We start from the raw sequence: 13,636 nt of genomic DNA on the forward strand, positions 1-13,636 counted from the left end.
AAGTGTCTGGGTTTTCACCAGAAGGCTCTGTCTATAAAGGTTCCCTTGGAAAAAACTACTCCAGTGGTGGTCAAACCACATCTTTATTTATAGATACTGAGATATCAAAACTCGTGGTTAAGGGTGCAGGGCGGTCGTCAAATGACGTCTTTATGGGGGAAAGAGTTAAAGACACAATGTCATCCATTTATCCTGTGGTCTCCATTATATTTTGCATATTATGTTAACCAGAGCTTGCTTCTGTCTGTTCTGCCCACTATCCTCTGGAGGTTCCCAGGGATGTTCCCATCTGTGATTTCTGGAAGAAACAGGAGGGTCCTCTGACCTGGACCACTTCTGACGACCCTTATCACAGCGATTCTGACTGCGAGGAGCCGGACTTTTGCTCCTATAAGGTACAGAAGACCACTGGCTTTCCTGAGACCCTGTAGCTCCTTCATCTCTCTTCTGTTGTGTCCAGTATAGAGCTGGTTCCACATCTTTCCACTGAGAGAAATAAAAAGACTGGATAGACTGAAAAGTTACATAAAAAAGTTGAAATGACTCATTTCAACGTCTGAAGTGAGTAGGCTTCATAGACACTGAAGTGACAGTTGAAATTTAAGGCCCACATCTGTTATGAAGCCTTAAGATCTGGTTGGCCGTGATTTTCTTCCCACGGATATTAACTCATCGTTCTCTAAGTAGCACTACTTAACATTCAGCTCTCCGATATGTTTATTATGGTAGTTTGTCCTCAAAAGGCACCGTTGTGGGACTGGCTGTGCGCTGGCCCAAACTGCCTACAGGACATGCACAGAAAATACCAGAACAACCACATGAAATACAACTTTAAAGCAACTGAATCTCCATTATAAAAGCACCTGCATGGATAGAGCCCACATCCTGAATGCCAATTAGCAGTAAGGTCTTAGATTTAAAAGAAGTCCAACTGTCGTGACTGTTGGACGTGATATCCGACTTCCAAGGTGTCCAATTCACCAGCTGTCAAAGGTGCAGGCATGTTATTCGTATTCACTGCAGAGCAACTTTGAGGTGATGGTCTCGGGAGTCGTGACTGTGCAAATGTAAATCTGCATAGAGAAAGAGCAGCAGTTTTATCACATTGATGTGAGCAGGCATACTATTTAACAGCTCTGCTGGCAGCTATGGAGATAGCAGTAGCATTAACCAATGAAGCGTTTTAAATGCAAGCTTCAGCATCATAGAATCCAGTAAAGATGAGGATATTGTTATTCAAAGTTTTAGCATCCACGTGCTTGGAAGCATTTTGTTTTGCCAGATGATGGAAAAGGTAAGAAACTGCATATTTGCTTATCGCACATTAAAGAACCATAATGGCCGTGGGTGCTGTCATCTTAAAATGGCTTTTCCTGTTTAAATCTCGGAACAATGAACATTTGCTTACATTGTGAATAGTCGACACTATGAGCAGTTTAAAAAGAAAAAAAAGGTGATACCAGCACTTTACATTATGTTTTGCAATAGAGAGCATTTTCAAAGACTTCAGTGTATTAAGTCTTTATAGATGTGTTGGTTATAATATGTAGGACATTCAGTTATATGTGCCCACCACCTGTCTGTTTACAAAAGGCAAGCCATATATAGATTTGGTGCTTTTCAAGTCTGCCACTGAGCTCTGCATCATCATTGCTTCATTGCTTCCAAAAACACATCACCCTCCACCTCCTTGCCTCCTTCCTCCTAATAGTATTTAGTTGTACTTTAGTTGGTAATGTTAATTTGTTCATATTTGTTACAGGTTGTGTATCCCAGGTTCTGTGAAAGGAGTATTGTGAGCTCAGTGGTGCTTTGTGTGTGCTTCCTGGGATTTATTTCAAGCATCACATGAGAAAAGTCATACAGGCAAACAAAACTGTACTTTGTAATTCTCCAGTAAATAGTGGAAACCTACACCTACACTTTCAAATGAAAAAGAGCTGGCACATATACTTCAAGCTCGGGGGAAAAAAAAATCTAATGGTGTTACATTTTAGCTTCAGGGCATTTTTATGTTCCTATTAGATCATTTTATGATATGGACTGATAAATGGACTGACGTTATATAGGGCTTTTATCAAAGTGCCTTACAATTTGCCTCCCACATGCCCATTTACACACACACTTGTGTTTCCATTACCTCACAATCATTTCCTACAAACTTACAGACTGAAACTGCCACTTTTCTGAACCTAATTTTACCTTAAACTAAGTTTTCACAGAAAAACTCAAATTAGAACCTTTTTTCTTCCCAAACAGGAGTCAGGTGGTCAGAGCAAGATTTATATACCCACAACCTGAGCCATACAAGTATGCACACAGAAACTATTGGCAGTAAGGTGCCACGAAGATACTACCTAACCATAACCACTAGGGGCAGGGAGGGTAATTGGGGTCTTAAGCAAGTAGACTTTAACACGTGGGCAGGAAGTATCTGAGATCAAACGCAGACCACCAACCAGCAAGATGACCTTCTACCTTCTGAGCTACATGTCACATGATGTCATAATAGTAGGTAGAGCCGTCTTTCTGTATATGACCTGCTTTTCATATGAATGATTGCCAAGCGACACCTCTGAATATTGGAAATTGCACTCTTCAGTGTGGAGACTACTCTTCTTTTGTGCTTCGCAATTCTCTACTATTCATATGCCTAACTCTGGAAATACAGGCCCTGATTTTTTTTATAATTTAAAGATTTTACTAGCATCACCACACAACAGAAAGAGCATTCTTATGACTGGCTTTGCCACATGTAGCTCGCTGGTTGACTGCATAGTGCCACCCACGCTGGCATAACTTCTTCTCATTTCAGCTTTGTCCACCAAGGAAGTGCCGCACTACAGTTTACAAAGCTCCACTCTTTCAAACTCCATCTTTTAACTCTCTCCATCCAGTACGCTCATTTTTCTTATCCTGCCGCCTCTGCACTGCTATCCTCAGTTCAGGTGCTGAAGCAAGACTGCATACACCTACATAACAGACAGCAAAAAGTATTCCCTAACCTCAGTTTGCCTAGGTAGATTCACTTTTGTTTTGCAGGCAAGAAAAAGCAAGAAAACTTTGCTGTTTTGTTTTCCCAAATGTATGTATATATTTTTTTGTTTGTGCGTATTAGGTTATTTATTCATGCTGCCTCTCAGTTATGTGAAACAAACAGTAAAATGCAATATAAATAAATCAATATGATCGACATTTTAGTGTTATTGGATTCTGCCATTTTCCTTTTGGATCCAATTTTATTTCTGTAGTTTAAAGCTCCTTATATTATCTGTGTAAATATTGTGCTGAAAATGCATTTTTTGTTGCACTTTGCAAACATTCATTCTTTGTGTAATGTCTTTGCTAAGCAGTCTCTCTGGACTTGTTTATACAACAGCTGCAGTGCTGACCTTTTTGTTGTGATGTGCTTTTACTGCTCGTACAACTCAACTCGTGATCGTTACTCTGACGGCTCTGTTTTCATCCTGTCATTTTTGTCTCCAACTTTTTCTGTGTATTTAAGTGCTTCACCTTTTTTATAATGATTGTTTAAACGCTAATTGAATTAGCCCAGTTGACTAAGTGGCACCAGTTCATTAGCAAAAATATAAAAAGTTGTTATAAAAGCTTAATTAATGCATTATTTAAAAAAAAAAAAAGGATTGTATGCAGATATAAGGTGCTGTGCAAAAAGCCCCATTTCTTTATATTTTGGGTATCTAAAGAAGCCAGGCTTTCTTGTAATGTTTTAAAGTGGTCTTGAGAAATAATGTTCAAGGTTCTGAAGGCCTTTCAGTTTTTGTTTGGACATTACCTGCTTTTTCCACCCAGAGGGATGTTTTTTTTTTTATTGTTTCTTCACCCACTTAACACTGATCTGTGAATCAATACTTCGGTAATTAGGCACCAAACACAAGGGATGAACAAAGAGTTGTTTCTAAAAATAGCAGACATCTTAGTGAAGAAACAATTTTATTTTAGGTGCTTTATTTCTAGCAGCCTGTCCCGAAACATTTATTCTTATTTTTTTTAGTCGAATCTATGGATCTACACAGTTTGAAAGGCATAAACAGAGTTGTTAGCTGAAAACTTGGTGTATCTTGGGTGCAGTGTGTCCTTAACTGGATAGGTAGAGGACAGAAGAAAAAAAAGACCTAAAAATTATCAACAACATATGAACAGTATCTGAAAGTCATCTCCTTTAGAGAGAAAAAATTGACCTGACACAGAACCTGAGAAATGCATCCAGCCCTCCGACTCATCCATCCACTCCTCTGAAATGGTGGTAGGGTTGCTGTCAAGAAGCCATTCTTAGGGAAGGCAAACCAGGAGAAGAGGCTGAGGTGTGCCAAATTATACAAGAACTTGACTAAAAATCTGTGACAATAGTTCTTGATGGAGTGATGAATCCACATTTGACATTTTTGTTCAAAATGTCTACAGCCATCTGTAAAACACGGTGGTCTGTCATGGTTTAAGACTCTATTTCAGCAAGTGGTATTGGGAATCTTGTCAAAATGCATACCAGGTACCATCAGAAAGCATCTGACTGGAAACAGCATCATTTTTCAGCATAATGTTGATCATAAAAACACTTCCAGTGCAGTAAAAGCATAACTGATAAGAAAACCCCCCCACAGTGGAACACTATCAGTCATGGAGTTGTCTCCCCAGACCCCAGACCTCAACATTATTGAAGCAGTGTGAGATCATCTAGACGGAGAACGGACCAAAATGCAGCCAGTGTCCAAAGAAAAGCTTTGAATCTCCTTCAAGAAGTCTGGAGAACTAATCCTGAAAAGTTCTTAAGAAAAGACGAGGAAGCTTGTCCAAGAGTTCAGACTGTGTTGAAGAATAAACATATCAAATATTGACTTTCAAGGCATAAACTATGCCTTACATACTGTATTTACGTGTTCGTTTCCACGTTTCAATAAATCACTGCACCTTAACATATTCCTAGCAAAATATAAAGAAATGAGGATTGGCTCAGACTTTGATATACTAATGTAAGCCCCAGCAACATTTAAGGTATAAGGAACAATTTTATTACTTGATCAGACATTTTGGTCTGTGGCCTTCATCAGGGTGTCACCCTGAATTATCTTAGACCTCTTAGGACCCTTGTTCTTCTCCGTGCACTTTGAAAGTTGTGGCAGAAACCTCCATTCTCTTTCCACAAAACCTAAAGTTTAGATGAGGAGAGCAGAATCAACCAAATATGAGCTGCAAGCTGTTTGGTGCAGTTGTGTAATGTCCAAAGAAAATGGAACATTTTACAGGAGCAGCTGAACTCCACATGATTATAATGTCCCCACACACTTTATCAAGTAGTTTAATGAACCACCAGCTTCATGGCCCCTCTCATTATCTGATGTACTCATTAACGCAGTCTTTATAGCAAAATTTATTTCCAGTTTCTGAGACAAATGAAGAGCATTTTATAGAGTAATTACACAGTTTATCCAAAGTTTGAGTACACAGCCAAGGACCTTAATGTCAGGCAATGAAAGATCAAATTTTAAAGCATTTATGGATATTTTAGAGAACAGTTTGGTTCCAGTTTTTTGGGCAGCTGTCATATTTCATCACGACTGCTGTGGTTAAATCCAAGTCCTTAAAGAAATGCTTTTCTTAGTCTGCTGTTCAGGAATCTGACTTGCTGAATCTTAGTTTTCTAAAGGTTTGGTTTAACAATTTTAAACACTGTTAATAAAATTATAACCAACTTCAGATTCAGTTATTCTGGACTGCAATAGTGTTCATATGCCGGAAGTGACCTTGAGCTACTGCAGTAATTCATGTTATGGCAAGGACCACTCCACTAAGTAAACAGAAAAGACACTCTATCTTTACTTTCAGACACCAAGGTCAGTCAGTTTAGAAAGTGTAGTCGTAAAATCTATCAAACAAAAATGGCTATCGTGTTGTCTGCTTCAGGAGAGGAAGGCCGAGACTTCCCTTTGCCGCAGAGGATAACTTCTTAGAGACTCAGAGATGAACAATTAACGGCAGCTCAGATTAGAGCCCACATCAGTGCTTCCCAGAGTTCAAACAGCAGACACATCTCAATATCGACTGTTCAAGGGAGGCTGTGAATCAGGCCTTCATGGTCGAATTGTTGCAAAGAAACCTCCCCTGAGGGAAACCGATAAGAAGAAAAGAACTGCTTAGGCCAGGAAAAAGGGATGGGAATCAAGACTGGTCTTTACATTGTCCAATCCATTTTTTCCTCTGGTAGTTGCAAAACCATGATGTCAAATTCACAGGAGTTGAGCTTTTCCACAGGTGAAATACGTGATTCTAAAGCTGGGGGGAAAAATCTGTATAGTCTTAATTTTTTGTTCTTCTTTGTACACAGATCAGGAGGGATTAAGGGATTTGTATCAAACAAACTGTTATCAATATCCATCCCTACAAAGAAACACAAAGAATGGGTTTCTGGGCTTTGATCTTAGTCGAAGTTTTGGGGTTTCGATTTTTGGTTCAGCCCACTGCGACTCCGAGAAGGTGAAAGGATGTCGTTCCTGCCGTGAAGCATGGAGATTGTTGGTAATACTGTTACAGATTTATCCACAATTGAAGAGATCTATACAACATCCTGCAGTGACACAGCATCCCATCTGGTTTATGATTAGTGGGGCAATCATTTATTTCTAACAGCTATTTGACCAGGAAGCAGAGTACTTCTAAACTTTTGGTAGGCACTGCAGATTAGTCTGTTGTTTGAAGTCATTGAGAAGGCTTCACTCTTTCATTAGTGTTTGTTTTCTTTGCTGGTCTTTCGCTTAAATGTAATGCACTTAAAAAAGGCCACTTGAGGCTGCATACCTCTGTCAAGGCTTAATATTACCTCTGCACCATTCATGAGTTGTGTATCTGGATTCGTTTTTTTGTATCTTCATAAAAACATTAAGAGATTTCTCAGATTTAACTGTGATATTAAAATTGTGCATTTGTTAGAATGTGACACAAAATGTCCAATTTACTCCCGTCTCACAATAGCAGCGAATCCTTCCAAAAAATCCTTGAATTCAGATCCATATTGGTATCGACTCCAAATGTTAATCATTTCTAAGTTGGGCCAAGCCCCACTTTTGTGAAGTTTTCATGCAGATCTGTCCAAAACTTTTTGAGTAATCCTGCTAAAAACGGACCAACAAACCAAACCAATCACACGGCTTACTTGGCAGAAGTAATTGGGCTCCTTCTGTCGTACCGTTAATAGTCTTGGATGTATTTATTATCCACTGCGATTTTCTTCTACAAACAGTACATCAGCAGCACTCTCATAAAAATATGTTGCCTTCAAATATTCAAGCCTCAGCGAGTCAACAGTTTATTTTGAGTAATATCACATCCCAGAGCTGTGCATCGTCCTCCTGACAGTGAGTTTAAGTATGTGGTATTGTAGTAGAAAATAATCTTTCAACTCTTCACTGCCTCATTCTGATTTACTCTTATGTGTCCTTCGTGGCCTGTGTCAACTTCTTCTAGATACGACAGCCAAGTCACTGTCCAGAGATGCTGTTCTTCCTCTGCAGAATGCTAGCTGGACATCTCAGGGCGCTATGCTGGACCACTATGGGGCTGGATCTCTTTGAGATGCCTCTGGCTGGTATGTGGACACTGTTTAAGGGAAGCTGGTCACCTGTGTTCAATGTGGGGTGGTAAACATTAGATAGGTCATAAATTCCTTTTGTGGTTACGAGTAATTTGGCAATCTCGTGATCTGGTATTAGAGTGACTTTTCAGTCAGGCCTACTCTAGTATCGATGCATGCAGTGAATGCTGGTGACATTTTTCATGTTTTGAAAACCAAAACTATACTGATTTAAACTCACCTGCAACAGCAATTTCCAAGGTGTGGTCTGCAGCCCCCTAGTGGCCATGAAGGTACTGCAGGTCAGCTACAAATAGTCACTAAAATTATAAAAACCCTTAATTGTTAATATGCAATCAAAGCATTTCAAACTAATTATGCATTAAGTATTTTTTTTATTTTAAATGGTCATTTATCTCAACAGTTTTTCATTTCTCTTGATTAGTGGTGTAGAAATGCCGTGTTGCCTAAACAAAACCTTTGACTGTCGAATCCACATCAAGTGGACTCCCAAAAGAGCAAAAATTAATCAATGAAAACAAAGTGCTGTTTTAATATGTGGGAACCTCTGCACTGCAGTGTTTTCTCACAGTGAAGCACTCACTGCTTCAACTAGAAATGCCATTCTGACCATTTTCCCATGTACATTTAAAAATGTTCCAGAAACCTAAAACCAGAGCACAAATATCAACTTTTGCCATAAATTGAACTCCCTTCTGTGTTGAAGATAATCACCAGTGATCAGAGCTGGTTCTCCAGCCACAACCCAAAGACCAAACAGCAGTCTTTATTGGAGGAGTTGGATTTTTCCAGGCCCAAGAAAGACCATCAGGTCAAAAACAGAATGTGAAGCACGCACATTGTTCTTTTTTTTTCCACGTTAACAGTGATGTACCTTATTAATTTATCCCCCATGTTCATATTGTGAGTGCAGAGTTCTACTATATCACCCTGTAACATCTGAGAGTGAGCATTAAGCACCAATGACCCGAGCTGCAGGGTGTGCTTTTGGCCACACAACACTATAGCCACTTACACTCCCCGCCCCCATTCGCCAGATTTAGCTTCTAGTGACATCTTCCTTTCCCACAAACTCAATGCAGAGGTGACCAAGGAGAGGACCTTGAAGGGGATACAAGCAAAATTAAAATCAGATATGGTTTTTGCTTTTACAGGACGAATCAAAGAGCTTTTATCTAGTAGCTTTTATAATAAGATGGCTTTATCTTAGCAGATTGTTCTCGCTTTGTTTCGCTTGAATAATTGCCTCCATTTTCATGTCTTTCCTGCTGCAGAAGCTGAGTTCGTGGCTCAAATACACTCACATCTTTGTGACACAGCAAATAAGAAGAAACAGCACTATGGTGAGTTCAACCTGACATCCCCCTGGAAAAAAAAAAACTCACAAAGATCTTCCATTTTTGTGTCAAAACTTTAAAAGCTTGTCACCTTGCCTTTTTTAAAAAAACTGATTCAGTGTGTGTTGTAACAAAGGTACGTAGACCAGAGAAGAAAAACAGCTCCTTTCACTCCCATCACATGCTATCCTCCTTGTTTAAAAAAAAACACCATAAAAGATAACCAGAAAATACCCAAATGACCCTACAATGTTACACTCTGAAAAAAAATACAGTCCCACTGGTATGGCTTTGTTCTCCTATCCCAACCTGCTTTTTCTATATTGGATATCTGTCTGTTCTTTTGTTTCATGTGCGTCTTTTTGCTGTATCTCACAGAGAGCTGCTCAGAGGAGGCGGCGCACACTGCAGTCAGAACACTAATAGACCTGGGGGTGAGTGACAGCCTGTGTGTGTGTGTGTGTGTGTCTGTCTGTCCGTCCGTCCGTCCGTCCGTCCGTCCGAATCTGCCTGTGTGCCAGGAATTATAGCTCCACTCAGGACTCAAAGTTGAGGTGCTATCCAACTCTAAAAAAGTTGAAGTGATCTCCAAATCACTATTAATCAATCAAACTGGTGGCATTTTTCAGTGGCTGTGAACAGAAACCTGATGTTTGATGCAATAGGAAGCCTCTCTGCCTGGCTGGAACCAACCAAATCCAATCATGTAGGAGGCAGAAATGTCAGTTCATAAAGAGAATTCACTGAGCCAAAGACATGAGTTATTTAAAATTAGGAAATGGAAAAAAGTAGCGCAGACAGGTTGAGGTCTCTTAACTGTGACAAAGTGGTTTACATTTGACATTCAGGTCTTTAACCTTTCCCACCCCAGAGGTCCCTGTGCCGGTGCCATTTTTGGTAGGGTTGCACTGAGAAGTTTTAAAGCAGCATTTACACATGAGATCAGTGTTTACAGTCCCATATTTATAAGGCTCTAATAAACTCTCTAATTCACAGTTGGAAGTAAAATGATCGATAGAACAATCAATAATAGTGTCTCATTATAACCTCACTGTTTTTAAATGAACCTGTAATGCTGCTATCACAGTCTATTTCTGTTTTTACATTTTCTCCCATTCTAAGTTTGGACTAAAGATTAAAACATCTTTCGATCTCTGTAGATGTGCTGCGGTTCAGCTTCTATGTGGAAAAGGCTCCTCTAAATGTTGGTTGGTTGGGATCAATGATGCATCACTCTAATCCTTCCATCTCGAAACTTCAAATATCATAATTTTTACTGCATTCATTTCACAGCTGCAGTTCCTTGAGACTTTACACGCTAAATATATGACCCCCTTATAAAAAGTGATTTGTGATTACAGGTTTTTCTACCCGGAAGAATTTAAAACTACTAGACTCCTTTCAGTAATAAGAATGTAACCTTGAAAAAGCCACATGTTGTGGAGTGCAGGAGTTATACGCGGAATAGGACTTATTTTAACAATGAAGCATTGTTTTGATCTCACTGAAGGATATTATGCTGCATATTTTGCTGGAGTGTATGAAGCAACAAAACTTGTTTTTTTGAGGAATCCTCTGTGGCACATTTCTCTTTCTTCCCGTTGGGTGTGAGATGACCTGATATGAAAGCACTCCACCAGGGCACAGTGAACTCTGGATTAAACAGAAACTTTGATGAGACTGGATAAAGGCCTCATGTATATTGTGATAGATTATCATGCTGCTGCAGCTTTCAAGTCTGCGGATGTTTTTTTTGTTTTTTTTTTCTTTTCATAAAATGAAAGTTGGAACACAGCAAATGGTTTGTCTTGCAGATGAATATGAGCCTCTCTTATCTCCATCTGCTGTGATTCTGCAAACAGCAGCAGGAAATATTGAAGAGAAAGAAGGGCACCAACTTAAACTCCGAAATCTGAACAGAAACGCAGGATTTTCCAGAATGATTTATTGTGTAGCTTTTGTTTAGTGTTGGTTTTATTCATGTAAAGGAGTCAAAAGCACCGTATAAATGAATGTTACTTACTTTTACCTTTTGTTGTAGGAGGTATGATTTTCAGAAGAAAGAGCAAAGAAGCAACATTTTTATCCCTACTCTACCACTACACCAGCCTTTCAACTCGGCAGGCAAAGTGTCTGCTCCCATCAGTCTTCTCTTTCAGTCTGCGGGTTGGGAATCGCGGTCTTTTTAAAAATAGAGCATCATTGACCCATTTATCTGCAAACATCTCAAGAGGCAATTATTAAGTTTATTATTGAGGTTATCAGTCAGAAATGGACCTTTTCTTCATCTTAAGCCTCCGATGGTAAGGCAGGGGGAATTCTAAGATCTCCAAGTTGAAGCAAACAGGAAATGTGCTTCTAGTTTTTAGGAAACTTTAAAAGAAAAAGGAAGGACAACACAATCTTAAGTTTGCCTCTTTCATTTGGCCTCATTATTTCAGACCTTGCTAAGTGAATTAGGTGATGTTGTTTATGTGAAATCTGTAGCTTTGTTTTTCTCTTTCATTTTTGAAGCGTTGTTGCTTTGGGAGCTTTTTGTTTTTATCTGTCTTATTACCTCACTGTTTTTTATTCAGCCTTGTGCAGGAAGCGCTTTGATGAAGATAAGAAAAAAAGCTGCGCACTCACTTTGTTCAAATAAAGGTTACTAAATAATAAGCACTGTGGTTGCGATGCTACTAACGTATCTGTGTTTCTGCTCGTTATTTTCAATTCAGGTCCTCTTGGAGGAGTGGCAGAAGGGAGGCGTCTTCCTGGCTGTTAGTCCTTTGTTCCAGTTGTCAGAAAACAGGCAGAAACTGCACCGCTTCATCTCTCAGTACCTCTACAATTAATACATTTAACTGAGCAGCATGACTCAAGGCTTCAACGCGGCTTTGTTTTCTTGCAGAGTCTGACCTCATCCTCTGTTTGTATCAAGGGAGCCCGTGTTCAGTTAAAACAGATGCATGCTGAGCCAGGACGCTGGTGTCTTTGGGTTAATTGCATTTTGATTTTTCAGTGATGAGACATTGATTTTAAGTTTATCTTTAGTAATAGCATTTGCATAAAGCCGCAGGAGAGGAGGATTATTAAGTCCCTGTAATCAGTTGTGAGGACTCGCTGTAGGATGACGCTCGTTGGTACAGTTTGCGCATCCACGCATGTTTATGTTGTAACGAAGGATGCATCAAGTTTTGTCTGTTCCGTGAGAAAATGTTTGTTTGGTTCTTTATACTCAAATAAAAGTTCCTGTGTCATCATGACTTGAACAAAAGCGCAAAAAGTTCACTGTGTACAAACGAAACCAACTACAGCTCGCCTCTGTCAGTGCGCCCCAGGGCACCTGTGGCTACAATGTAGCTTGCCATTGCCAGTGTGTGAATGTGTGTGTGAATGGGTGAATGACTGAATGTAGTGTAAAGCGCTTTGGGGTCCTTAGGGACTGAGTAAAGCGCTATACAAATGCAGGCCATTTACAGCCCTTTAAAGTAGTTTATTAGTTATTAGTTAGTCTCTTGCACACAGCCATGGTTCTGAGCTGCTCTCCTTCTGGACATAGATCATTCAGTGCTGAGTCAGACCTCTGGAGAGTCTGTATGTCTCACGTAGACCTTTTGACATTAAGATGCAGAGACAAATCGATGGCTTGCTTTAATGGGGACTTGGAGGCCTCTGTATTTTGGCGTTCACAGCTGACTGTTTGTACAGTCACATGCCAGTGCAGCTGTTTTTACTCCTTCAGCGAGCACAGACCACAGCCGCAGTGGTTGAGCTGCCATCGGCCGTGAGAATCTACTGCCCTCTAGTGTTGAGCTGAGGATACTGAGTCCTAAATAGTTGTGGAACTGGCCTGTAGCCGTGGCCCACTCGGAACAGAAATTAAATTAGAAGGTTTGCGTTTGAGTATCTGTTTAAGAGCAGCTACCGAGACTTAAAAAAGAGGATTTGCATAATAAGAAATGTGAGTTTTGAGGACTGTTTTCCATGTGAGCTGCTCTCACGTGGAAAAAAGAAAATCATGAACACCTTTAAAAACAAACAAAAAACAGGATAGGGATTGATTGGCTGTGGCATTTTGAAGTCGCAATTCAGACGATGCAAAATACTTTTTTTCTGAGTTATTATAATTATTATACAGTTGCCAGTGGGGGTGAACTAATTTAGCATTTTTTCCATTAATTTCTGTGAATATGTAAGTCTGATTTCATATTCGAGGTGTTCCTTTAGTCTTCATAATAAAAAACTAGAAGAGTGCTGAAGATTCCCTCTGCACTGCGCATGAAGTGAGGCTGTGGATCCAGAATAATAGATGGATCTGGGTTAGTTTGTTTTCTCAAGAACTTCAAACAGTGTCTCCAAAATTTCCTTTAAAGGGTCCTTCCACAAACTCGTGGATCCAGATTAACTCCAAAGGTTTATCTTGGGCCAATCCCCGCCTTCAGTAAACACTTTCATGCAGATCTTTTCATAACTTGTTTAGTAATCCTCTTGGCAAACAGACAAACCAATCACGTAACATCCTTGGATGAGATGAAAATCTCCTCTGTGACTTGTGAAGATTGCCTGAGGCTGAGGTTTTTTTGTAGGGTATTTTGAGGTTAGCGAGACACTGAGCTGCAAAGCACTCCACTTTGCACCATATATGTTCAACAAAAAGCTAACTAATCTTAAACTGGAGCAGTTTACAAATTATAAGGGATACAGTGGTCGA

General features: G+C 39.7%; 1 protein-coding gene across 10 annotated transcripts in view; it reads left to right on the forward strand.

Moving 5' to 3' along the window:
- Positions 1–12,188, forward strand: part of gpat2 (glycerol-3-phosphate acyltransferase 2, mitochondrial) — a 182,260-nt gene extending 170,072 nt beyond the window's left edge. For all 10 annotated transcript variants that reach the window (XM_085475885.1, XM_085475884.1, XM_085475893.1 and 7 more), the window contains 5 exons: positions 270–395; positions 7,480–7,600; positions 8,881–8,949; positions 9,322–9,377; positions 11,661–12,188. In XM_085475885.1, the coding sequence (XP_085332011.1) occupies positions 270–395; positions 7,480–7,600; positions 8,881–8,949; positions 9,322–9,377; positions 11,661–11,777 (489 nt within the window). In that variant the 3' untranslated portion in view covers positions 11,778–12,188. The remainder of the gene's footprint in view (positions 1–269; positions 396–7,479; positions 7,601–8,880; positions 8,950–9,321; positions 9,378–11,660) is intronic.
- The last annotated feature ends 1,448 nt before the right edge of the window (positions 12,189–13,636 follow it).

This window comes from Copadichromis virginalis, linkage group LG12, assembly GCF_057382275.1.
Source record: "Copadichromis virginalis isolate Kocher_CV1m ecotype Utaka linkage group LG12, C_Virginalis_male_GT1.1, whole genome shotgun sequence".
Lineage (NCBI taxonomy): Eukaryota > Metazoa > Chordata > Actinopteri > Cichliformes > Cichlidae > Copadichromis > Copadichromis virginalis.